This window comes from Eptesicus fuscus, chromosome 10, assembly GCF_027574615.1.
Source record: "Eptesicus fuscus isolate TK198812 chromosome 10, DD_ASM_mEF_20220401, whole genome shotgun sequence".
NCBI lineage: Eukaryota > Metazoa > Chordata > Mammalia > Chiroptera > Vespertilionidae > Eptesicus > Eptesicus fuscus.
In genome coordinates, this window is record NC_072482.1 from 9,050,793 (window position 1) to 9,077,443 (window position 26,651).

The following is a 26,651-nucleotide window of genomic DNA, read 5'->3' on the forward strand; positions in this document are numbered from 1 at the left end:
CTGGAGCCGGGAGCCGGGGGCGGGGGGGGGGGGGGTGAGGGGAGAAGGCTCAAAGAGAAAAGCAACCTGACGATGATGCTGATACAACGCAAAGACTGGCTTTGGGAGATGCGGGGAGTCCTGAGACAGGGTTTGGGACCGTTCCAAAGGCAGGAAGGATGAGGATGCTGGATGTTTCTACATGGTGTTAGACATGATCTGGAAATAGGACTTGGAGACTGAGAGAGGCTGGGGAGTGACATAGGGGAGCCATCTCTGAAGTTCCCCAGTTGGGCAGCTGATGTTAAAGGAAATGTGCAAGCGCCAGCTCAGGCGAGGGAAAGGGGGGATTAAGGCAAACCAGAGCGAGAGTCGTCTGGTTTAAGAACAGAGCTCTGAGAGTCCGTGGAGATTTGGATGCATGGAGCTCATGATAGAGTCAGAGGTTTGGTGTTACTCGGAGTTGCCTGGACTGTTCTGGCTCCGCAGGACCCCAGCGACGTGACACCTGCATCTTCTCCAGCACAGCTTCACCCACACACCCTCCTCCCTGCGTGCTGGCGTGCAGGTCGCGGAGTGATAGGAATCACACACATTTACATTTCTGATTAAATCTCTGTTACATAATAACATGTGGGTCCTTGACTGTTGATAACTTCATTTTGTTGTCATGTCAGCTATTTTCATGCGACACCAGCTATTACTACATTCAGGTTCAGGCAAAAGTAGGTTTACAGTTGTTCACATGGAAAATAATACAATAGTTAATAAACAATAATATAAGAATAAACTGCATGTTTCTTGTATCACAACTGTAAACCTACGCTTGCCCCATCCTGTATTATTATCAAAGGGGCAAGTGTGGGTATGCACAGGGCACTGTTATTTGTATTTTCCTTTTCCTTATATGACTTTTAAAAACTGAGATAGCACCATACTTCAAAAATCAGTAACGAGAAAACAACAGGCAATGGATCGTAAAGGCCTTTTGTACCATTTTCCTAGGATGTTTTCCTCTCTGTTTATATGTTCAATTGTGTGTGTATGAGTTTGATATGCTCATCTTTCAACTTTTTAAATAAATGCTTTTTGGAATATTTTTGAAAACCTCAGCTTCTGAAAGAGGTTGCTCACCAGAGAGTAATCCTATATAATAAAGAGCTAATATGCTAATGGTCATCACGTCATCATGCCATAACGACTGATCAGCAGGAGGCTGTGTGCACAGCAGGTGCACATGGGTGGGCAGGGCTGCGTGCTCAGCCAGGCACACACGGGTGGGCGGGGACTTGATGCTGCATCCTTCCGGACAAAGCCGTAGCAGCTGCCTGAGGCTCAGGCAAGCCGCGGATGGCGGCTGCTGCTGCCCAGGGCCCGAGGCTCAGGCAAACCGCGGTGGCTGTGAGGGCTGAGGCTCAGGCAGCTGCGCAGCTGGCAGTGGCAGCAGCAGAGGCGTGATGGGGGTGTCATCTTCCCCTGATCTCTGGGTCGCCTCCCGCAGATGGAGGCCAGAGGCAGCAGCAGCGAGGGGGTGATAGGAGTGCTACCTTTCCCTGATCGGCCACCGGGAGTGGGCCTAAACCATCAGTACAGTAGGACATCCCTTAAGGGCTCCTGGACTGTGAGAGGGGGCAGGCCAGGCTGAGGGGCCCCCCCACCCCAGTGCACGAATTTTCATGCACCGGGCCTCTAGTAAAATAATAAAATAAAAAAAATTATACAAAATCCATTTTAAGGTATTAAAATCAGCTTTTGCCTATTGGTCTCTATTGTGAAATTCTTATGTTTAAAGGTAAAGTGGAGTTATTTCCCCAGCCCTGGTTGGGTTGCAAACATTCACCAGATCTGCCCCAGGGCCCTCGTCAGCACTGTACATCCTCCCCTGGCAGCCGGGCATGTAGAGCACGGAGGCAGGTGCGTTTGCCTTAGCCGGGACTTGGGCAGGATGCAGTTGTTAGGATACACAGGCTGGGGCCCAGATAGTCAAATAAAAATGCTGAAGACAGAAGCATCCCCTCCACTCTTAAGCTGGTGTCCTAAATAAGTCAAAGGTCACCTGAATAATTCAGGAGTCCCCAGTTTGCACAAAATTGGCTTTTTTCACAAGCAACGAAGCCTGGGTAATTTTAGCAGGAGCCATTTCCACAAAAGGTTGTTTAATTCACACCTAGGGACGAAGAGAGAGAGGTAATCCCCTCATTCCATGTGCTGTGAGAAAAGGCGGGGTGGGGGGCGCTTCTGGCAGTGCATAAACCTTAGTAGGGATTTGTAAGATGCATTTCACAGAACCCAAAACATTTGTCACTAATTCATCTCTGTTGAGTTCTTCACCCTTGTGGGCTTTGCTTCTCAGGTTTTTTTTTCCCCCCTCTTATTTTTCAAAATGTAAATGGTTTTAATCCTCTTTATTAGAAAAGTCATACTTCCTCTTCGAGAAAAAGAGCCAGTACAGAAAACAGAAAGTAATCACTGAAGCAAAAGCTCACCACACAAAAATCCCACTACCAAAATATTCCAGGTTGTCTTTGCACCTATACGCACACCGCGTTACCCTCCCCCCCCCCCCCCCCCAAAAAAAAGAAAAAGAAAAATGGATGGTACTAGAACTGCCTTTTGTACCATGCGATTTTAGTCAGTAATCTCAATTCCCGGCTCCACCGCTTAGGCTGCCACTAATCTCCTTTCTGTCTCTATAGATCCGCCTGTTCTGGACATTTCCTATAGATAGGATCATGTGCTATGTGGTCTTTGTGTATGGATTCTTCATGTAGCACAATCTTTTTGAAGCTCATCCAGGTGGTAGCATGTATTCATTGCTTTTTATTGCTAAAGAGTATTCCCGCGTATGAATGGACCACATTTAATTTATCCATTGACCAGTTGATGGGCATTTGGGTAGTTTCCACCTTTTAGCTATTATCAATAATGCTGCTATGAACATTCATGCCCAAGTCTTTGGGTAGACACGTCTTTTTATTTCTCTTGATAGGTAACTAGAAATGTAATTATTGGGTCATGTGACTCATGATTAATCTACCCTGAACATTTTAGGAATCTACCAAGTTGTTTTTCCAAGTGGCTGCACCACTTTACAGTACCCTCCACCAATGTATGAGGGTTCAAGTTTCTCCATATTCTTGCGAGAGCGAGAGCGAGAGAGAGAGAGAGAGAGAGAGAGAGAGAGAGAGACTAGGTTCTCTTAAACATCTGTTCTGTTTCTCCACAGAATTTCTTACAATGGTGTTGACTAATGTCCCCTCTTCCACTAGAGAAAGGGACCAAGGCAGGGACCTGTTTGTCACCACATTCTAGCACCTAGCTCAGTGCCTCGTACAGCGTAAATCTTTCCTGAATATATGGATTCTAAAGATGGATGGCTGCAGTTAGACAGGTGGAGCAGATGGATGCCAGTAGATTACCTTGGAAGTAATAACACATGTGGGAAAGTGAGAACACAGAACAGAAAAGACCAAATAAATTTTAATAGTTTATAACTCATTGAGCAAATGTGAGTGGTGCTCTTTGATCTGACAAATTGTCCTTAATGGCAGCTTCTTAGGACCAGTCCGTAAGCCAGAGAGGAAGAAAGCAGGTGGGCTCGCTGTTCTGCACGAGGTGGTTAGGTCAGCTGCGAGGAGATTGATGGCACACTCTGCACCATCAGGGACATCTGCGGAATCTCTTTCCCCGAGGAGGAGAGGTTTCATTTCTGTGATGTCCTTGGTATCCCATTGGGAGACAGTAAAATGGATCTCTGGGTTTTTTCTTTCATTCCTATTGGTTGATGGTAAAGCCCCCACCTTTTTTTCTCTTTTGCTGGATTTAGGTGATGCATCATTTCGTGTGCACTTTGATCATTATCTGTGAAGGTGTATTTCCCTGCATTCCCAGCAGTCCCCTCTTCCCATCAGGTACCAGAGTAACACTGCTTCCGCTGTTCTTGAAACAATTACCAACATTCAACCCAAGGAGAGTGGAGGAGGAGTGGGGGAGACCCGGGAAGCCATTGTCTACAGGTTGTCAGAAGACATGCTGAGCAAGCTGCCTCCGGATTACATTCCTCACGAGGTGAGCTGCACCTCCCCCACCTCCAGGGTACAGGGCCGCTCCACAAAGCCAGCGAGCTCAAGGCCTCAATGCCGAATGGTGTGTTTCAGTCCCTTTCCTGTCTGCTCATCTCTTCTTCACTGTCAGCTGTTCTTTTCCCCCTTGGTCTCCTCTGCCTTGCCTTTCTCAGCATCTTGCAAATTATGGTCTGCACTTTCTCTGACACCTTCCTCCACTTCCTTCCTGCCCCACTTTCTCTTTCAGTCACCTTCTCTCTACCCTTTCCGCATCTTTGGATTCCCAGAAATCTTCACCCTCTAGGCTGGAAACCTCTCCCGCCCTCTCTTGCCTAAGCCTGCTTTGTCCAGCCTTAAATTTGCCCCTTGTTCTTGTCCTCTGCCCTCCACACTGGTCATTTTCCAGTCCTCTCAGCCAGGTACCAGGAAAGCAAGCGATTGAAGTGAATTCACTCCCCAGGTTGGATGGCAATAGCTTTCTACTTCTTGGACCTCCTAGGTGCTTGCTTGTTAATTAGTTTTCCTCAAATGTTTTACCTCAGGACCCCTTTACAAAATGATTGAGGACCACCAATAGCTTTTTTTAATGTGGGTAAATTACTGATGTTTAATATATTAGAAATTTAAACTGAGAAATTTCAAAAATATTAACTTATTATAAAGTGACAGTAATAAACCCATTATGTATTAACATAAATGACTTTTTAAAAAATTTTAATTGATCTTATAGAGAGAGAAAGGAAGAGGGAGAGAGAAAGAGAGAAACATCAACTGGTTGCCTCCCATATGCTCCCTGACTGGGGATTGAACCTGAAACCTGGGTATGTGCCCTGACCAGGATTTGAACCCATAACCCTTCAGTGCACGGATGATGCTCCAACCAACTGAGCCACACCAGCCAGGGCAAATGGCATTTTTATTTAAAAAAATAAATATAATATTTAAAACAGGACAGTGCATGGGAATGAGGGGGATTGTTTTAATTTTGCAAATCTCTTTAATATCTGGTTTCATAGAAGACAGTGGGGGTCCCACGCCTACCTCCGTGTTCAGTCTGCTGTGAGAGCAGGTCACAGCCCTGGAAAACTCCTCTGTGCACGCCCGAGACAAGGGGAGTGAAAAGTCAGTGTCGCTGTGAAAAACTTAACCCCGTCGATCCCCTGAAAGGATCTCAGGGGAACTCAGGGGACCCCAGACCACACTTTGAGAACTGCTGATCTAAATAAGCGTCTGTGGTAAAATTTCCGGATGGTCTGAAAGTTCTGTAACGGAGCTTCCAACCTGGCCTCCTGCTTCGTCCAGGGGGGCAGTTGTGTCCAGGGTGTCTGCGCTCCTGTCTTCGCTTCCACCCAGCGGTGCCGCTGGCAGAGGCCGCCGGAGTCCTGGACCGGGCCGAGTGGAGGCTGATGCCCGAATGCAGGTGTGACGTGGTCCTGCGTCTGCCTGGCCTGCATCCCCAACCCTAAGCAAACGTGCTTGGCAGCTGGGAGCCCCCGCCCTCCCACCGGTAATGAGTGCCCAGCAATGGAAAATCGTTTTCTTGCCTCTTGAAACGATTTTGTTTCATCGCGCAGATGAGTGCCAAGACACTTGGCCATGACTCCGAAATCAATGGCTTCACGTAGAGATAGCGCTAGTAAGGCGAGAAAATATTTTCTAAATGAGTCAATATTTTAAGAACTGTAGGGACTTTCAATGGTTCGTTGGAAGTGATCTTCAGAGGACAGATGAGGGTAGTACCTGCCTCCAAAGATGGTAAAAACCGGCCTGTGAACCACAGGCGGACGCAGTGGGAGGAGGGCCTCAAGGCCGTGGGGTAACGTGAGGTTCAGGGTTAGCCGGGCACCTCCTAGCAGCGGGGGGCCGGGGGTGGGGTGTGTGTGTGTGTGTGGTGTGAGGGACGTCGCTATATATGGAGGCCACATGGGGGGAGTTAGTGCTGAAGGCATCTACAGTCACTTCCTCTCTCAAGGTCACTTCCTTTCTCGTGTTCTTTGTTGTATGGAGGAGATGTGCTCTAAGATGCGGCGGTGACGTGACGTTTGTAAATTGAAATATAATCACAGTGTTGACTTCCACAGTGAAAACGAGCCCGTTACTGCCTGGTCTCACTAACGGTGGAAATCCCCCACGGGACCCCAGCCAATCTTTCGTTTATTAATGAAAAGACAGTTTTAGGCTGGAACAATAATCACAGTCACAATAAACTCAGCACTGGCATCGGGTTTTCCGGCGGCTAAGTGTTTCTAAGCATGTCTCTGCTGGGGGAAGTTTCTCTTTTGAGCCCTAAGCGGGGTGAGGCCAATTGTTTGGGGCTGTTAGCAAACTAAAAGTTACTGAGCTACTGATCTGACCTTGTAACCAATACCTGCGCTTTATTTCCCCCTGAATGGGGTTGCAAAGGTATAGTTCCTTAGTTTCTCTTTTCGTGACTCTCCACAGGGTAGTCATGATGTAAAGGGCTCGAGATGAGGACGGGGTAGTGGAGCCTGCAAGAACGGAAGTTCTAGAACAGGAATTTAGGAGAAAGCCAGGAGGCTAGGGACCTCCACCGGCACGTGAGACGGGGGGTTCGGTCTTCCTCGCTGCCTGCGCGGCCCTGCAGGCTGCTCAGTTCACAGCTGCTGCCCTCTGAGTCTGTGCTCACCTCCATCCCTGGCTTCCTGGGAGGATGTGGGGTCTGCCCAGGCGGGACCTCTGTGCCATGGGAGAGTGTCCCGAAAGATGAGGACGTGGTCTGGCGCCATCCGTCCCTAGCATTCCGTGACTCGGGACAGGCAGTGGGCACCTCCGGCCGAGGACCCCACGACTCCCCGCTCCCCGGTGGGTCCTTGGTCGGGGCCGTCACTGAGAACTCTCTCCCCCTCTGTGCGTTTATCCTCCCCTCCTGTGCTGGCAGCTCTCCCGTTGCGGCCAGCGGGAAGGCCAGACCTCTCTCGGAGTCCTTGCCAGGATTTGTGGTCAGTCCTATTATCTTGGGCAGATGTCACGAGATTGAAATGTGCACATGGATTGACGTATTTTCCAATCATTGTTGTGCTTTATTGTTTCCATAACCCGGGGCTTTTGTATCGGTCTCTTCAAAATGGTCAGCAAATGACGTACCAAAAGGAGCAAATGGCAGGTGCCTGACGACTCGCCCACGAAGGCAAATATTTCCCTTGGTTAAGTTAGGAAAGCCTCGACCGGCAGGCACCCTAGCCCAGGCCACAGGGTCTCTGGGAATCCTGTTCGTCGGTGACAGCTCTGGAAAGACTCAGCCGTATCTACTGTCTGTGACATTTCTCACAGCAGCTCTGCAAGAATTATGAAAAAGAAAAAGTATTCCTAGCTGTGTTCTTACAAAGGTTAAATTGCAAAAGAGTATTTAACGCACACTTAGTCATTAATCATTTGAAAGGGAAAAAGGTGCAATTTTACTTCAGCTTTTTAAAGCACACTTCCAATTATCAGCTGAAGTCCAGCCAGTAGGAAAGAAAAATCGTTTTATTTGAACAGTCATGTTTGAAGACCGGAAAATGGGGGACTTAATGGCCGGTCTGGTTCTGCAAGCGATCGTTGAGAGTGTACTGGGCTGTGGAGGTACTTCCAGAGGCCGGAGGAGGACAGAGAGGAGAGGCCATTGGGAGAGGGGTGACAGGCGATTTTTTAAAATCTCCCTCCTCGTGCTGTTCTTTGTTTCAGGTGAAAGCTCGCTTGATCAAGATGGGACACCTGAACTCGATGAACATATTTCTCAGACAGGAAATCGACCGAATGCAAAAAGTGATAACAATACTTCGCAGCAGCCTGAACGACCTAAAATTAGCCATCGAAGGGACCATCATCATGAGTGAGGTGAGCGGTTGGTTCCTCAATGGTCGTTCCCTCTTCTTGTGGCTTTTCCTGCTTCTCTGTTTTAACTTCATCTTTTTTGTTTTTCCCCCCAGCTTCGGTCATTTTATCTTTTATTCATTTTTTTTTTTCCTTTATTGATTCAGGTATTACATATGTGTCCTTATCCCCCCATTGCCCCTCCAACCCCCCCATGCATGCCCTCACCCCCTGGTGTCTGTGTCCATTGGTTAGGCTTATATGCATGCATACAAGTCCTTTGGATGATCTCTTTAACTTCAGAACTTGAGGGATGCCCTGGACAACATGTACGACGCTCGCATACCTCAGATCTGGAAGAGGGTGTCCTGGGACTCGTCCACCCTGGGCTTCTGGTTCACCGAACTGTTGGAGAGAAACTCCCAGTTTTCCATGTGGATATTTGAAGGGAGGCCCAATGTGTTCTGGATGACTGGTTTCTTCAATCCCCAAGGTACGTGCTCCTAGGAGAGTGGGCAGACTGGAAGGTGTGGGTGTGTGCATAGCAGCGCGGGGCGGTACATGTATCTCACGGAAAACAGCACAGAGGGACAGCCTGCGGGGTGCTGGGCACACGCTTTCAAAGCTTGGAGACCACAGGTGATCTTCTGTATTTGTTTTGCAAATTCAACCTTTGTTTTTCTTCTCGTCCACGTCTGCAAGACATCAGTCTGTGGTTAGAACATGTGAAATAGTAAAAAAGTGTCACGCAAACCTTAGTTTTTAAATGTTTATAAAAATGAAGTACCAATATATGCAGAAACTGTTGCCAAAGTACAGGAAATTAACTGACTTCAACAGTGATCACGTGGCAAAAGTTTTATTCCCTCAACTCCAGAGTCTGCCGCCCCCCCACCCTCTTTTTTTTTTTTCCCCCTTGAAAAATGCTCTGCATTTAATCCTTCATCCTGGGAATGTTTACTGTGTAAATTACTGACCGATGTCAGAGACTTGATAAAGTTCAGAAACACAACTTTTTCTCACTGCAACATGGGTAGTGTTACTTCAAGTAATTCTTGACCAAAACGAAGAGACGGTGGACTCCGTCCAGTTCCACACCTTGCAGCTCCCCTGGCGATGCCATTTAAGAAGCGTGCACACTTAGAGAGCTGGGGTGTGTGGTTGCTACTCGCAGCTGTATGGCTGAGTCTCATAAAATAATGGTAAGTGAGGAACGTCAAACAGGACTCACTGTAATGGTACACATTGTACTGTACGTGTAATGAATGCATGTACACTGTACAATTCCACGTGTACAGAGCCAACAGGCAGAACAGACCCACGGTGTTAAATGAGGATGGTGGTTACCCTTGGGGGCCGGCAGGGATTGCGAAGGTCACAAGAGGGCCTCGGGGGTCAGGAATGGTCCGTTTCTTGATCTGGACATTGCATTTCTTGGTGAAAATGCATGGAGTTGTACACTTTCCTTTGCCTGAGTAATACGTCAATAAACTGTACCCCTTAAAAGTATACATTTAATTATCCTCGGGGTACATGCATTCATTCACTCCGTGCATTTTCAAATGCCCTAATATTTTCTAACTTTAAAAACACTAACCCGCTAACCTGGTGGCTTTTACGAGCTTACCAAGGGGTGCATGTCAGATTTGAAAAGGACAGCCCCCAATTCCCCTTCTCCATTTTCTCCCAGAATTTCCACTGGATTTGGGGAGGAAAGTTTTTTACTGTGATTCTCAGATTCTGTGTGTCTACTTGTGAGTCTCTTTCCTCCTTACCAACTAACTCGCAGTTTCAGTGAGTTGCCACCAAGTAATCCCTGGCTTTGGAGCCTGAAGAAATAGCATTTAACATAATTACGCTGTTTCACCACCTTCTGTTTGCCAGCCCTCTGCTGGGTGCTTTCCATAGAAAGAAGTCTGAGGCCTGATTCCTGCCCCAAAGGGGCCCGTGATATGGTTGGTGAGACAGATGCTCCAGCAACTTTAATGCAATGAGAACTCAGTGCCACACGGGGACAGAGGACTGAGAGGGCAGGGCTTGCGGAGAGCTTCCCCTGGAGGCGGGAGTAAGGTTTGCTGAGGCAGGGATGCCGGCAAAGGCAAGGCGTGTCCAGGGGAAGGAGGAGGCAGTGTGGCAGGAGCTGGAGCTCTGGAGCCAGGAGCAGGGTGGTGGGGCGGGAGGCTGGAGCGTGAAGTCTCCTGGGAGAGTCTGGGCTGCAACATACAGGCACTGGAAGTCACCAACCCTCAGACCATCCTGAGAGCAGGAGGAGGGAAGACTGGAATGTGGACCCAGAGCCACAAGCCTTACCAGGTCCAAGGGAGAGAGCCTGCACCTCAGCCAGGTGCCGAGGAGGGGCAGATTGGATGGAGCGATTAAACCGGAACCCTCGAGAGCGCAGGGCCTGGCAATGGCTGGGGTGAAGGCAGGTGCCAGACCAGTGGTGCAAGAGGCACAGGCTGGGAGGACGGGCGGGATGGCCAGGTGGGAGGTGTGCTGGCAGACTTGGAGTGTTCGAGACCAGCAAGAACCAGTGATTTTAAAAACTGTCCGGTTGTTGAGTGTATTTTTTATATTTGGAAACCAAGGGAGTGGGTTGGTTCTTCCCTGGCTTCCCACAGATACAGACAACTAAGTCAGACATCACAGCACACAATCTCTTTCAGTAATTTTTCCTCATTAAAAATGTGACTTCAGCCCTAGCCAGTTTGGCTCAGTGGATAGAGTGTTGGCCTACGACTGAAGGGTCCCAGGTTCAATTCTGGTCAAGGGCACATGCCTGGGCTGTGGGCTCCCAAGGGGCATGCAGGAGGCAGCTGATCAATGATTCTCTCTCATCATTGATGTTTCTATCTCTTTCTCCCTCTCCCTTCCTCTCTGACATCAATTTAAAAAAAAAAGTGACTTAAGTCTGGCCAGTGTGGCTCAATGGTTGAGCGTTGATCTATGAACCAGGAGGTCATGATTCAATTCCTGGTCAGGGCACATGTCCTGGATTGCAGGCTCCATCCCCAGTGGGGGACATGCAGGGGGCAGCTGATCAATGATTCTCTCTGATCATTGATGTTTCTGTCTCTCCCTCTCCCTTCCTCTCTAAAATCAATAAAAACATTTTTTTTAAAATGTGACTTAAAATAGCAAGATATTAATAGGAACTTATCTTCGCTTGGAACTTTCTGTTAGTGTTACAAGCCAGCTCACTTAAATACAAATGCAGGTGTCCACCTCAGGGTTGTTTTTACCTGTCTTTACTTGTTAATAATCCAACCCTTTCTCTCTTCTTTATTTCTGGTTTCAAGCTAAAGTTTGATTCCTCCTCCCAGGGTGTTCCACGTGTTGAAAGCCCCGGACTTGTTCCAGCTCCCTGCCCTGCGCACACAAGCGCACAGACACACCCCTTATCAGTGATTGCTTTCCTTTGCAGCGTGGAGGGCGCCAACTTTCCCGCATACCAATCGCTCCTCCGCTTCCTTTCCTGCCCCTTATCTCCAGTCCACATCACCTGGCCAAATCCCCAAAGCAGGGAGCTCACAGCCACTCGGTGCGAGCTCACAGGCAGGGTGCACGCAGATCAGCCCTTCAGACCGCTGTTTAACGTCAGTAATTGATTTCTCAACTTGAATGTATCTCCTGGATTCATAGCCTCGAACCCTGTAGTGAAATAAGTTCTTTCTTCAGTTCAAAACACTTAAGTAAATATTTTATGAAATAAGTTCTTTCTTCAGTTCAAAACACTTAAGTAAATATTTTAAATTTAAAAAGCACACGCTTAAGCACAATGCAGTTTACCAAAAGGCCATAGTTGCGTCAGAAATATGTATTGTCAAAGCCACTCAGACTATAACACACTTGAAGTGTTCGGTTGCTGTATGCCCGTTTTTGTGTTCTTACAATGTCGTGGCATCTGACGTATCTGGTGTGTCTCCCATCATGCTTCTGCTCATCGCCCCGCAGACCTCCTTCCTCTGAGGGCCACGCAGCTGCAAGGATGGGTGTTGGCCCGTGGCCCTGCTGGTGGCTGAGCTCAGGCTGTTGGCAGTGCTGCTCCGTGGCACTGTGGTGGCCATGCCCTCTCTCTACACAACACTGACCACGCCCTCTCTCTACACTACACTGACCACGCCCTCTCTCTACACAAAACTGACCACGCCCTCTCTCTACACAACACTGACCACGCCCTCTCTCTACACAACAATGACCACGCCCTCTCTCTACACAACACTGACCACGCCCTCTCTCTACACAACACTGACCACGCCCTCTCTCTACACAACACTGACCACGCCCTCTCTCTACACAACACTGACCACACCCTCTCTCTACACTACACTGACCACGCCCTCTCTACACAACACTGACCACGCCCTCTCTCTACACAACACTGACCACCCCCTCTCTCTACACAACACTGACCACGCCCTCTCTCTACACAACACTGACCACGCCCTCTCTCTACACTACACTGACCACGCCCTCTCTCTACACTACACTGACCACGCCCTCTCTCTACACAACACTGACCACGCCCTCTCTCTACACAACACTGACCACGCCCTCTCTCTACACTACACTGACCACGCCCTCTCTCTACACTACACTGACCACGCCCTCTCTCTACACAACACTGACCACGCCCTCTCTCTACACTACACTGACCACGCCCTCTCTCTACACTACACTGACCATGCCCTCTCTCTACACTACACTGACCACCCCCTCTCTCTACACTACACTGACCACGCCCTCTCTACACTACACTGACCACGCCCTCTCTCTACACTACACTGACCACGCCCTCTCTACACAACACTGACCACGCCCTCTCTCTACACAACACTGACCACGCCCTCTCTCTACACAACACTGACCACGCCCTCTCTCTACACTACACTGGCCACGCCCTCTCTCTACACTACACTGACCATGCCCTCTCTCTACACTGCACTGACCACGCCCTCTCTACACAACACTGACCACCCCCTCTCTCTACACTACACTGACCACGCCCTCTCTCTACACTACACTGACCACGCCCTCTCTACACAACACTGACCACGCCCTCTCTCTACACTACACTGACCACGCCCTCTCTCTACACTACACTGACCACGCCCTCTCTACACAACACTGACCACCCCCTCTCTCTACACTACACTGACCACGCCCTCTCTCTACACTACACTGACCACGCCCTCTCTCTACACTACACTGACCACGCCCTCTCTACACTACACTGACCACACCCTCTCTCTACACTACACTGGCCACGCCCTCTCTCTACACTACACTGACCACGCCCTCTCTACACAACACTGACCACGCCCTCTCTCTACACTACACTGACCACGCCCTCTCTATACAACACTGACCACGCCCTCTCTCTACACAACACTGACCACGCCCTCTCTCTACACTACACTGACCACGTCCTCTCTCTACACTACACTGACCACGCCCTCTCTCTACACAACACTGACCACGCCCTCTCTCTACACAACACTGACCACGCCCTCTCTCTACACAACACTGACCACCCCCTCTCTCTACACTACACTGACCACGCCCTCTCTACACAACACTGACCACGCCTTCTCTCTACACTACACTGACCACCCCCTCTCTCTACACAACACTGACCACGCCCTCTCTCTACACAACACTGACCACGCCCTCTCTCTACACTACACTGACCACCCCCTCTCTCTACACTACACTGACCACCCCCTCTCTCTACACTACACTGACCACGCCCTCTCTCTACACTACACTGACCACGCCCTCTCTCTACACTACACTGACCACGCCCTCTCTCTACACAACACTGACCACGCCCTCTCTACACAACACTGACCACGCCCTCTCTCTACACAACACTGACCACGCCCTCTCTACACAACACTGACCACGCCTTCTCTCTACACTAGACTGACCACCCCCTCTCTCTACACAACACTGACCACGCCCTCTCTACACAACACTGACCACGCCCTCTCTCTACACTACACTGGCCACGCCCTCTCTCTACACTACACTGACCTCGCCCTCTCTCTACACTACACTGACCACGCCCTCTCTCTACACAACACTGACCACGCCCTCTCTCTACACTACACTGACCACGCCCTCTCTCTACACAACACTGACCACGCCCTCTCTCTGCACTACACTGACCACCCCCTCTCTCTACACAACACTGACCACGCCCTCTCTACACTACACTGACCACGCCCTCTCTCTACACTACACTGACCACGCCCTCTCTCTACACAACACTGACCACGCCCTCTCTCTACACTACACTCACCATGTGATAGAGTTATTTTCAAATGTTTAACTCACTCTGGAGCTTGAGGCCATTTGGATGCCAAACTGCACTGGTTTTTCTGTTATTTTCCTCTTGACAGGCCACACCAGTCTGTGGTGGCAGATAACGGCGACAACTTGTCATTCACTGTTAACACAGATCGTGATTTCTGTAGACGGAGTTTGCTGAAGCAAGGAGCCAGATAAGCTTGGCCTGTTATCCTGTTCCTGTAAAACCACCTCGGCCTCCTGCCGGTGTTTGTCTCCACGGCGGTGCCGTCTGCGCGCAGCAGTGTCTGAGGGCTTGTCTGGGGGACAGTTATTGGAGCCGGCGTTTGTTGGGTGGGAGAGTGCACCAATGGTTAATGGAGCTTTAGGACTGAAGGGGCTGGGGATTTCTTCCAACCTAGTAATAATCTAAGCATGCCCCATGGCATCCTTCTTCCAAACCCGAGCGTCCCTAACATCTGAGGGGCTCCGAGTGAATGGACCCCAATATGAGTGAGAGCACTCACCTGCCTGTCCTCAAATCGCAGGACGGCAGGGCTGTGACTGCTTAGAAATGCCTCCAGAGTGAATAACAGCCCCTCTCCTTGTCGTTGTGTGTGAGGGGATTTGATGCAGTGGCTTTAGCCACAGCCACATCCTTTATGATTCTAGTCTCTGTACACGGTTACCTTCCTCACCACCCGCCTGGCCCCTGGGAGCCTGGCCAGCCTCCACCCTGCACTGACCTTCCCATCAACTCCACTGCCCTTGACTATGCTGGGATGCCGGTTCCAGGAATTCTCATACCTGGCTTGTCCAGGGTCTTCCTTGGTTCTTCTCACCTGCCAGAGGGTTGGTTCTTGTCCCGTTGGGGGCTCTTCTCAGGCAAGTTCTACCCTTGGCCCAGCCCTTCGTTGATGACCTCAGCCATTCTCCTCGGTGCAGCTATGCATCCCTACCCATGACTGACTTGTCTGAAGCCCCAGCCCGAGACTCTGATCCTTCACCTCCGAGTGCCAGCGTAGGACATGCCCTCCCCTGCGGACTCCCCAGCACTACCCCCTGGGCATCTTCCTCCCAAACCAGCCCCGCCAGGATTCCCCTCTGTGGGCCTGTGCATCATCCTTGTCCAGATCGCAGGAACTCTTGTGAAAGGTCCCTCACATCCAACAGCTTGGCAGAAGGAACCAGGAGAGCGTAGCGTCATGAAGCTGAGAGGGGAGGGGGAAAACGGTGGCAGATGCCCCCAGAGGTCAGGTCAGATAGGGCCCAGATGGTCGGATGGCTGTCAGCAAGGAGACTGCTGGCAAGAGAGCTCTCAGTGGAGTGGGGGGGGGGGGGGGGGCGGGGAGAGGAGGGAGAGGTAGAGGAGCCGCAATGCAGGGGAGTGAGGGGAGACAGAGGGTGAGTGTGGCCAGCGGGGAGAATGCTAAGTGGGACCCCAGAGACCCAGATGATAGCAGAAATTTGGCTTGAAAGAGGAGAGGCAAATTGGAGAGGTCGATTTTAAAAGGAAGGATTTTCTTTCTTCTTTTTTTGAGCTTCTTCAAATACTGGTGAGAAGGGGAAGGAGCCAGGAGAGAGGGAGAGGGTCAGAGAGAGGAACAGGGAGAAAGAGCCCAAGAGGGTCCAAGAGGCAGGAGGGTGGCGCCCCGGCGGACAGATGCAGTCCAGCCAGGCGGAGGGCCCTCTCCTATTGGAGCCAGAGGAATGCGGGAATGAGTTGGACACAGGAGAGTTGGCAGGTTTAGCGGCAAGAAGTTCTCTTTGAAGAAGGAGGAGGCGCGACCTCAGGCGGCAGGAAGTGTTGGAAGAGAGACTTGCGGAGGGAGCAGAAGTTTGGGAAAGAGGGCTAAGGTGGTGTGAGCATTCGAGGCTGGCGATGGTGAAGCATGGTGGTAGCTGTGTGTTTGCCTCAGGATTGTTAGTAGCCTGGTACAGGTGTAAGAAGGGGGGCATTCGATTCATGCAGGATTGGGGAGGGGAGGTGTGCTGGGTAAATGATGAAAAGGATGGGTCCAGACTAAATAGGAAAGGAGGTGAAGAAAAGGAAGAAGGAGGTCGTCAGAAATGATGAATTCAAGGAACTAAGGCAGTGGTTCTCAACCTTCCTAATGCCTCGACCCTTTAATACAGTTCCTCATGTTGTGGTGACCCCCAACCATAACATTATTTTCGTTGCTACTTCATAACTGTAATTTTGCTACTGTTATGAATCATAATGTAATTATCTGTGTTTTCTCATGGTCTTAGGCGACCATGCTAGTGGTTCTCAACCTGTGGCTCGCGACCCACAGGTTGAGAACCGCTGCTGTAGAGCCTAAGACCATCGGAAAACACATATATTTACATTACAATTCGTAACAGTAGCAAAATTACAGTTATGAAGTAGCAACGGAAATAATGTTATGGTTGGGGGTCACCACAAGATGAGGAACTGTATTAAAGGGTCGTGGCATTAGAAAGGTTGAGAACCACTGAACTAAGGGGCCAAGATGCTGAGAGGGGTGCCAAAGAGACCCAGAGGATGGCAAGATGCTCAGTGCCCCGGGCAGGTGGCATTTGGCAGGGACAGTGAGGGGAGGGGCCTGTGCCTGGGGCGGGGGGGTGTGGCGGTGGAAGCAGGGAGATCCTCCTAAAGAACGAAGAAGGACTAGGATGGCATCTTCAGAGCCAAGCCAGGTTCTAAGAGCCGGAAGAGGGAGAGATGTGCTGTGACGAGGCAGGAAATATTGAAGAGTTTGTGCACCATTGACCCACCCCAGGGGCAGTGGGAAGGTTTGGGAGGGCAGGCACAGTGCGAGGCTGGGTCAAGGGAAAGGACGCATAAAGCAGCTCATGGAGAAGGCGGAGCCGTGCGAGGAGCTGCATTTTGGCGAGTGAGACACGGTGGGCTTAGCCGATCCCACTGGGAGTGTTAGCCCAGCTCTCCAGCGGGTACCCAGGCTCTCCCGGAGCCAACTGTGTCCTGGATGGAGGCCACGGCGGGGCACGTGCGTCTCAGGGGATGTGGAGAGAGTGGTGGTACCACTGACAGCCTTCTTAATCTTGTGCTTGTCTCCTGGGGCATTTCTCTTCCTGCTTGTCAGATCTGTTTCGAAAACATATGTGGGTCAGTGGCCTGTCAACGGCCTCTTGCGCAGATCTTTATACCGAGCGTGGTCCTCAGCCCTGCCTGCCGGGGAGAATCGCCTGGGAGTTTCAGTCCATACGATTGCCGGGTCCCCTGACCAATGGCCTCGGAACCTGTGGAGGGGAGGCCTCTGGAGTCTGTGCAGTTAACTTTCTTCAAAGCTCCACTGGCCACTCTAACGGGAGCAGAACCTCGGCCTGGGCCTCTGTCTCCCAGTCCTGTGGTTGGTCCATCAGCAGCTCATCCTGGGAGCGGGATAGAAACGCAGAACCTTGGGCCTCACCCCTGACCTACCTCCTGAGTCAGAGCCTGCGCTGTAACGAGCGCTCCTTCCCCAGGTGAGACCTGTGCCTGGAAACAGGGCTGATGCCGCGTCCCACCTCTGAAGATCCTGGCTTTACTGGGCTGGGCTGTGGCCTGGGAATGGGATTTTAAAGGCTGCCCAGGTATTTCTCATGTTTAGCCAAGTTCAAGATCCCTGCCTTAGAGCATCCAGCAAAGTCAGGAAAGGTGCCCGGGCGCTTTTATTCACCTGGTGGATCAACCCCGTCTGTGTTTAATGGTTTCTGACCTTTTCTTTAACTTACCAATGAACTCCATGTGCTTCTCGTAGAGGGCAAAACCGCCCGTCTTAAACTTGTGGCAGGAACATCATTTCTCCTCATTTTCAAATACGCTACTGGGAGGCATAGCAACCGATAAGATAGGAAATACCACACAACCTAAGGTCCGTTACATAAGGACTGGTTCATTTATTAAAGGAAAAAAGGTGTTGCCCATAGAACCATCGTTACTGAGTACCAATCAACTCCTTATAAAACCGAGAAGCACAATATTCCTGATTAGTTATTTCTATCGTGTGAAATGATCCTTAAAGCACTCTATAGCGTTCTTTAAGCCAACTGATTGCACCGTCAAGTGGCAGTAATTGGTTTGCCGAAATGTTATTGTGTGGATTAAGATATGGCAAGTGTTACTTTAGACCTGTCTCCAAAGTGTAATTCCTGCTTAAAAGTGAGTTGTGTTTTTTTTTTAAAGAACAAGCTTTGACACAAGTCTTCAGAAAGCATTGTGCTGTGTAAGTCTTGAAGGGAAACATTTCTGTAAAGCAGCTCGCTCAGACCACATGTGACTCCCACATTTGAATATCAAATCACCCCTTTTCATGCGGGTGGCTACCTCTCAGGTAGAATAGAACATTATTGTAATTGAAGAGTTCCCCCAACTTTTTCTTTCTCACTTCAGAGTCAGACATATGAATGTATGAATCCCTCTCTACCACTGGTGATTGAAATTTGGTTTGGAATTATTAAAACTACATTGGTGCCAAGATAAAAGTACTGCTTTTCAAGCTTTTATTTTAGAAAATATATCAATGGTCTTTTCAGGTTTCAGACAACATCGATTTTGCCTCCATTAGACTTGATAGAAGTCTACAAGAAAGTCATTTTTTAAATTCAATAATGAACTATTCAGTGGATTCATTATGGTTTGAATTCTACAAGATCATTTTTTTAAAGAAGCCAAATGAAAACTATCAAGAATTGAAAAAAAAAATCTCCGTGTTCTCTGAGTGGGCCCAGCCCTGGAACAGCCTCTTCTCCCTGGCTCTGGGGCCTCAGACACATGTCTTTTAACACTTTCCTTTCTAGTAGCTCCAGGTAACGTGTATTCTAGATTCCTCGCACCGCACTGGCAGATGAAGGGGCTTCCTGAGCATCAGAAGGCTCTTCACTGAAGTCAGCAGGGGGGGAAGGGGGAGGGGGAGGTGAGAGGGCCTCTCCTTAACTGTGCTGGAGTTTGTCTGTGACAACGATGGGAGGAAGTCTTTGTCACAGAAGAGAGAATCCTGCTCCTTCCTCACCTGGCACCTGTGGCATTGTCCTGAGGCCCATATGGAGGGAGGCTAAATTCGCAATTTAGTTGGAACTTAAAATGTCATAGGAAAATTCAATTATTAAATTTGTGCAGACGGATGGTTAAGACCGGGATTCACGTCTTGTGCATTATGACCTTGTACACTCATAGGTCAGCCATGAATTGTAAAATGTCACGAAATCAGGTCAATTGAATTCCCAGTACTCTGCTCAGATACACAGTGTCTAATACAGCACATGGGTGCATGGTTCACGTTGAATGATGAAAATGGCATTAAGGAAGAATTGGACATTAATATTGTGGTCATATGTGCACTGACTGGCAAACACGCAAATGTTTGTTTCACTACTGAAGCGTGGGATCTCTGGTATTTAAAATGGAAATCCACACAATCGCATGCTGATCAAATCGCCTCAAATGACCCCACGTGTAGAGTAAGAAGTTGCTGCCAGGCAAACTTCGCCATTTTTCCCGCCTTTGGAGTTAATTTCTCGTGTCATAAAGTCACCCTTTCTATTAGGCACCTGTGGTTTCCTGAAACTATAGCTTTAGAAGAATCAGTCACTCATGGATTGACAAACTAATGTTTTTCGGGATTAACACAAGGACTCTCCTGAAGCCCCAGATCCTGTTTTAGTGAGCACTCTGATCAACATACGATGCAAATACAACCAGATCATTTGCCTGCTTTAAATATTGAGTGGCTTCCCACCATCCACAAAATCAAGTCCAAACTCTCACCCTGAAAACCCCTCCTCTACCTTTGTTCTGACCTTATCTGCATTATTGCTTCACCTTTAGCCTAGACCTCCACGCCTTCGCACACACTGTTCCTCCAACGGGAACTGTCCCATCTGGAAACTGCTGTGTATCTCTCCAGCGTCACCTTCAGTTTCATCTTCTCAGTTCTCGTGTGGTTCGCTTTGTTCGCCTCTTTGCTCACAGCGACATTGGGTTATAACTCCTGCCTCCCTCCAGACTGAGCTCCTGGAATGCTGGGTCCGTGGGTGGCTCTTCCTCTTTGTAGTCATCCCACTTGGAGCAGTGCCTGGTACACATGGTGGCCACTCCCCAGAGAGTTAACAAGTGAATGAGCACCTCCCCAAGTTTAGTAACCAGGGAAGAGCTTGGCAACGGGAAAACTTGACCTCTCTCTAAGCCAGGCTAGGGGCCTATGCTTTGTTTCCGACTCCAAGGGATGTTAGCTCTGTGCCTATGCCTGCAACTTGGCATAGCGTGATGGTCAGTATTAACCTGGAGGCCTAAGTGTGATATGTAAGTCACAGGTAAATTCTCCTAAGATTCTGAAGTCCATTTTGCAGTTTAGGGTATAGTTGCTAACACCAAATGCTACTCTCCAAGAAGAGCTTCTCTCACTGATTTGGATGGCATAGTTTGCAAATATTAAGTTTAAAGAAAGGCCACAATATGCAGAACCATGTATTGTCTTAAAATAACTGTATTATGCATATTAAAGCATGCAGCTTTCCTCCAGCGTGATTGCTTTGTTTGATCAAATTGAAAGTTGGATTTTCTATTTTGGCATTATGAATAAATGAAATTGTTCCATTATAGCAAATAGAAGCTCGATAATGGTTTGATTCAAGTTTTAATTGGAATGCTGTTCTCAAAATATTTTAGCATTCCAGTCTTAATTCCTAGATATTGTATCTTCAAATAGAGGCTACGAGCTGGGACCGGGTTACCATCCTTATAGGACTTGAGTGGCTGGAATCTCAGGAGAATTTCAAACCAGGACTCTTGTCTGAGGCAGAGAGGAAGCTGTTCTGCTGTGAGCTCACGGGAAATATTGAGCTCATAGCAGGTCCCCATAGAAACAAAACACTAAAAGAAATGTCCCCGGAGGTTTGATCTCAACTCCTCTTGGATGGGCAGTCTTTCAAGACTGATAAGCAAATAGCAATTAGCTCTGCTCCCTTTGATCCTAAAGTGGGCTGCACGAGCCGTCAAAATTCTTTTTCTTTTTCTTAAGGCTTCCTGACAGCCATGAGGCAAGAAGTGACCCGCGCCCACAAAGGCTGGGCCCTGGACTCGGTGACCATCCACAATGAAGTTCTGCGGCAGACCAAGGAGGAGATTGTGACACCCCCTGCGGTAGGCGCCCCGGGCAATGACAGGGACAGTGACAGAGCTGAGGTGGAAGTTCAAGTTCTGCCTAAAGCCGACCTGTGCACGCCTCAGTCAAGTCCACTGGCTTTGCAGCCAGGGTTTTTCCTCCTTTGCAACCAGAACAAGATACTGGGAACCCATTTCTTTGTAATTACAGGTTACACTGTGTTTGCAAGGAAGGGGTCTCCAGTTACTGCTGTGGCTGCTTGGGGGACGGGCGAGTGTCAGGGCCCTAGTAGAGACTAACAGGACCGGCAGGCCTGAGTGCTGGGCCAGTTCCACCTGCAGGACCCCGGGTGGGGCACAGGGAGGGGCTCGGGGTGAGCAGACACCCTTGGGAGCCACTGTCTGTGTTATTGGAGAAATGCATGGATGGTCTTTCTCTGTTGCTAGTGGGAGTGGGGTTCTTAGGGTACCACTGGAATAAGCATTTCTGGAGGCCCCCACAGGAGGATGGGATGTGGTAGAAAGCTTTATTTGCATGGAATTACATCCTTGGGTTTCCAAAGTCCCGTTTCCCTGAATCTAGTCCTGGAACTTGTGCAACTGAGGATTCAGCAGAGCTAGAAGCCAGCACCCAAAGTTTCCTTTCCATGGTGGAATCGGGTCCGGTTTAGCATTAGGCTGGTTGTAGCCCATTAGTCCATTGTGTTTGTAGTCCACATGGCCATGTGGGTGAATACAAGAGCGTGAGAGTCCCACAGGCCGGCATCTTGAATCAAGAGGCAAGAGCCAAACTCCTCTGTTTAGGAGCTTAAGTATCTCAAATATTCCCATGCTTGCCATGGCCACACCTATTCTGGCCAATGAACTGTTCCCAGGTGTGATTGACAGGCTAGTACCTTCCCTATGTCACCCAGACTTTACTGGGCACGCGTCTATTCCTCCTCTGCCCAGTCCAGTGGCTCCCTGGGGAGTGTTAGACCGCAGCTTCCTGGCAAGGCTGCACAGATGACTATGATACTGGGCCTTCCCTTTGCTTCTTTCCTGTTAGTTAACGACTGGATTAATTCCCGAAGGAATCTTCCCTGGACACTTACCTGCTTTCTGAACCCAGACACGTTCTTTAACTTTTTGAACCTCAACTTGTCCCACTGCAAAATGAGGAGGGTACACCAACATGCAGGTGGTTGTGAGAGTTTAGTGGGATCCTTTAGGCTTGGTGCCAGACCCCACAGAGACACTCAGTAAATCTTCATCCCCTTTTCTCTTTCTCTGACTTTCATTCCCTCAACTGTCCAGTGAGGGCATGGACCACAAGACTTCCCAGTCCTGGCCCCTACGGCCCCTTTGTAACAAGGACCTCCTTCCCTCTAGCTCCCAGGAGTGTGGTCTTTACTCCTGCCTGAGGTCTCAGCAGAGCACCTAGAGTCTCTGTATGTCCAGCAGCAACACGCTTGTCCTGTCATGGGCCTCAGAGCTCTCCCAGCTTCTTCCCGTTATGCGATGCGAAGTCCACGTTGTTAGATATCTGGTCAGCAGCACCCCATTTCCGGGTACCCAGATCTGCATGAGTTACCTAGGGTTGTGGTAACGAAGTACCACCAACAGGGAGTGGGGGGACTTAGAACAATAGAAATTTATTCTCTCACAGCCCAGGGGGCCAGGAGCCTGAAGCTAAGGAGTTGGCAGGGTTGCTTTCTTATGAAGGCTGTGGAGGAGAATCCACCCTCCCCCACCCCCACCTCACCTCTCTCACTAGCTTAGGGGGGTTCCACCATCCTTGGCTTCCCTGACCTGTAGCTGCATCACCCGACTCTCCGCCTCCACTGTCAGTGGCCTTCTCCCTGTGTGTATCGCCGTGTTTCTCTCCTCTTCTTGGAGGAACTCCAGCCATAAGGAACTTGCCTCTTCCAACCCGAATGATCTTAACTAGTTACATCTGCAAAGAACCTATTTCCGAATAGTCACGTTCTAAGGGTCTGGGTGGACATGAATTTTGGGGTGACACTGTTCAATCCACTGCACCTTTTAACTACGGCTTTGTAAGGTTCTGAGATGGTCGACAGCCTTGAAGGATGCAGTTTGCTGTCCGATGGTCCCTAAGTAGCTGTTGTTCGCGCAGCAACCATCATCCAGCAGCTAATGATGTTCTGATCCCCTGGGCTTGCCCCTGTCAAACCAAGTACCTCAGTTTTAGATTAGAAAAAGGCGGCCCTCGTCCTGTTAGGAAACACTCTGCAATTATCTCGCTGGCTTTATTATCATTATACTTACTCCCCCGCACCCGGTCCTCGCTGGAAATGGAAAAAGGGTCACCATCTTCCACATAAATACACTTTATAAGCTGATGTGATCATTGGAGTCTCCTGTGATTCCCTGTAGCCTCTCTTGGCTTGTCTTGCTGGATATGTGTTCTGTGGCTCCCTTGGCCTACAAGGTCAAGTTCAAACCCTTCAGCTTGGTGTCCAGATCCTCCCTGCTCGGGCGCTGACTTATTGTATCACCCCTGGACCTGCTGCCGAATCAAATGATGCAACATGGACTTTGCATCGCAAAGGGCTGCCCACCCTCCCAACCTCCCTGCAGCATTGCTCCTGCCCGGGACGCCCAGCCTCTCTCCTCCATCTTCCCTCATGCAGCCCCCCTTCAAGGATACACTCCCCACAAAGACCCTGAGCACTCGGCCCACAGTGCCTTTCACCGCACTGGGCCTCGCACTGTGCACTAGGCAGCCCTTTCACACGTGTGTGCGGGTGTTGGTGTTAAACTCTGTGTGTCTTGTCTCCCGATTCAATGGTGGAACTTCAAGGGCAGGTCCTACTGTGTGAAAGAGAGACTTGAGGTGATGGCCAGCCAGTGGTGAACCAACCGTGCCCGCCCTGCCCCTCACACCCCGTCTTGTCCACCTCCCAGCCTGGGCAGAGAGGGAGGTCTGACTGCCCTGCTGCAGGGCCTGGTGGCACAGACCTCGCTTCCTCCTGGGCCTGAGATGACAGTGGAGCCATCGGTTGGCTTGGCTGGTGCAGGTGGAGGTCCCACATGGTGCCTAGCTCCAAGTCCTGTTCCCTGTTCCCACCCCACCCCTACACCAGCTCAGACCTGGCCTCTGGGGGACTCAGATGGGGCCCGGATGGGGCCTCCGAGAGACTGTCAGGCTCCTGCAGAGCTGATTCGGTGCCGGCTAAGTCTGTTGTCGCAGGCAGGCCACCTGACACCCAACCCACCGAGAGCAGGAACATTTCTGCAGGGCTCGTGGCCTCGAGGTCGGCTGCAGGGAACGGGGCTCCTACCCCACTATGTGGTGTGCCCAGCGGGGTCTCTCTTCTTTGGGGCGCTCCTTAAGATTGGGGTGTGTCCTCTTGCCAAACGGACAGCCTTCGCTACAGTAATGGGTGCCCACTCACCGCGCCTGATTTCTATTCTCCCCATCGCCCTCTGCCTGGCTCTTCCAGGAAGGAGTGTACATCTATGGGCTGTACATGGACGGCGCGGCCTGGGACAGACGCAACGGGAAGCTCACGGAGTCCACGCCCAAGGTGCTCTTCACGCAGCTGCCCGTGCTGCACATCTTCGCCATCAACTCCACGGCGCCCAAGGACCCCAAGCTGTACGTGTGCCCCATCTACAAGAAGCCGCGGCGCACCGACCTGACCTTCATCACCGTGGTGTACCTGCGGACCGTGCTGTCCCCAGATCACTGGATCCTGAGGGGCGTGGCCCTCTTGTGTGACGTCAAGTAAGTTCATTCCCGCTCGCTGAGCGCACAGCAGCCTCGCCGAGGGCCGCTGCCACCGAGAGTCAGAAACGTGTCTCCTCCCCCGGCTCACTGCTTGCTTGTCTTTCTAAATTAAAAAGTCGATGTTCTCTACCCGCTGATGTATGTGTGTGTTTTTCCCCATATCAACATTCCAAGGGATAATTCTACAGTCATGCTTTTTATTTCAGGCAACCATATCCCATCATAATTACCTTTTAGAACACTCTGGAAGGTTTGAATTTTAAAAATCTAAACGTATTCATTTGTTGCATCCTAAAAGGAGTCTAGTAGATGCAAACTCTTCTTTCTAATAAATTCCACTTTCCCTTCAATAAAATCTACCCATGTCCATGATTTTCGTTTGAGCTTGGCCTTCTGTCGGTGTCTGTGAAATGGGAACGGGGTGAGGGGGAGCGGTTTGCTCAGCACCCCTAGGGTCCCAGCTGGGTGCTGTCTATAAGCGCTTTGGAGCTCAGAGAACTCTGTCCTTTGCTCTCCCCGCCTGCCCAGCTCTGTGGAGATAACAGAGCGCACATTTCTAGGCAGCAAACGGAGAAGGAAAACAAACTCCATCAAGTGAAATTACGTTACATGCTTAATGCCTTGAAGACCAAAGTCTTTACAAAGAGAAGCTATTTCTTACTCTGTAGCTAGTCTGAAACTCAGTTTGAACCTTTATTTCCTGCTAAAGGAAGTTGTCAATTTAACAAAACAAATGGGGTCCTCTATTGAATTCTCAGGCAGCCTCAGGAAAGTGAAGAAGTGTCTTGCCTGGTCCTCCCACCTGGAACCCTCTACCCGGACCTCCCCCTCAGAACTCTCTCCCCCCGCCCCCCGAACTCTCTCTCTCTTGGTCCTCCCCTCCCCCACAGAATCCTCTCCCTGGTCCTCCCCCCCCCCCCAGAACCCTCTCCCTTTCCTCCTACCCAGAACCCTCTCCCTGGTCCTCCCACCCAGAACCCTCTCCCTGGTCCTCCCCTCAGAACCCTCTCCCTGGTCCTCCCCTCAGAACCTCTCCCTGGTCCTCCCACCCTGAACCCTCTCCCTGGTCCTCCCACCCGGAACCCTCTCCCTGGTCCTCCCCTCAGAACCCTCTCCCTAGTCCACCCATCAGAATCCTCTCCCTGGTCCTCCCACCCGGAACCCTCTCCCTGGTCCTCCCACCCAGAACCCTCTCCCTGGTCCTCCCACCCGGAACCCTCTCCCTGGTCCTCCCACCCAGAACCCTCTCCCTGGTCCTCCCCTCAGAACCCTCTCCCTGGTCCTCCCCTCAGAACCCTCTCCCAGGTCCTCCCACCCAGAACCCTCTCCCTGGTCCTCCCACCCTGAACCCTCTCCCTGGTCCTCCCCTCAGAACCCTCTCCCTGGTCCTCCCCTCAGAACCCTCTCCCTGGTCCACCCATCAGAATCCTCTCCCTGATCCTCCCACCCGGAACCCTCTCCCTGGTCCTCCCACCCTGAACCCTCTCCCTGGTCCTCCCACCCTGAACCCTCTCCCTGGTCCTCCCACCCTGAACCCTCTCCCTGGTCCTCCCCTCAGAACCCTCTCCCTGGTCCTCCCACCCTGAACCCTCTCCCTGGTCCTCCCACCTGGAACCCTCTCCCTGGTCCTCCCACCCAGAACCCTCTCCCTGGTCCTCCCACCCAGAACCCTCTCCCTGGT

General features: G+C 50.4%; 1 protein-coding gene across 1 annotated transcript in view; it reads left to right on the plus strand.

The window, feature by feature from the left end:
• DNAH8 (dynein axonemal heavy chain 8) overlaps nt 1-25,099 on the plus strand; it is a 265,691-nt gene extending 240,592 nt beyond the window's left edge. The window contains exons 88-92 of the mRNA XM_028161183.2: nt 3,891-4,047; nt 7,728-7,880; nt 8,160-8,349; nt 21,152-21,273; nt 24,684-25,099. Of these exons, the coding sequence (XP_028016984.2) occupies nt 3,891-4,047; nt 7,728-7,880; nt 8,160-8,349; nt 21,152-21,273; nt 24,684-24,971 (910 nt within the window). The 3' untranslated portion in view covers nt 24,972-25,099. The remainder of the gene's footprint in view (nt 1-3,890; nt 4,048-7,727; nt 7,881-8,159; nt 8,350-21,151; nt 21,274-24,683) is intronic.
• The last annotated feature ends 1,552 nt before the right edge of the window (nt 25,100-26,651 follow it).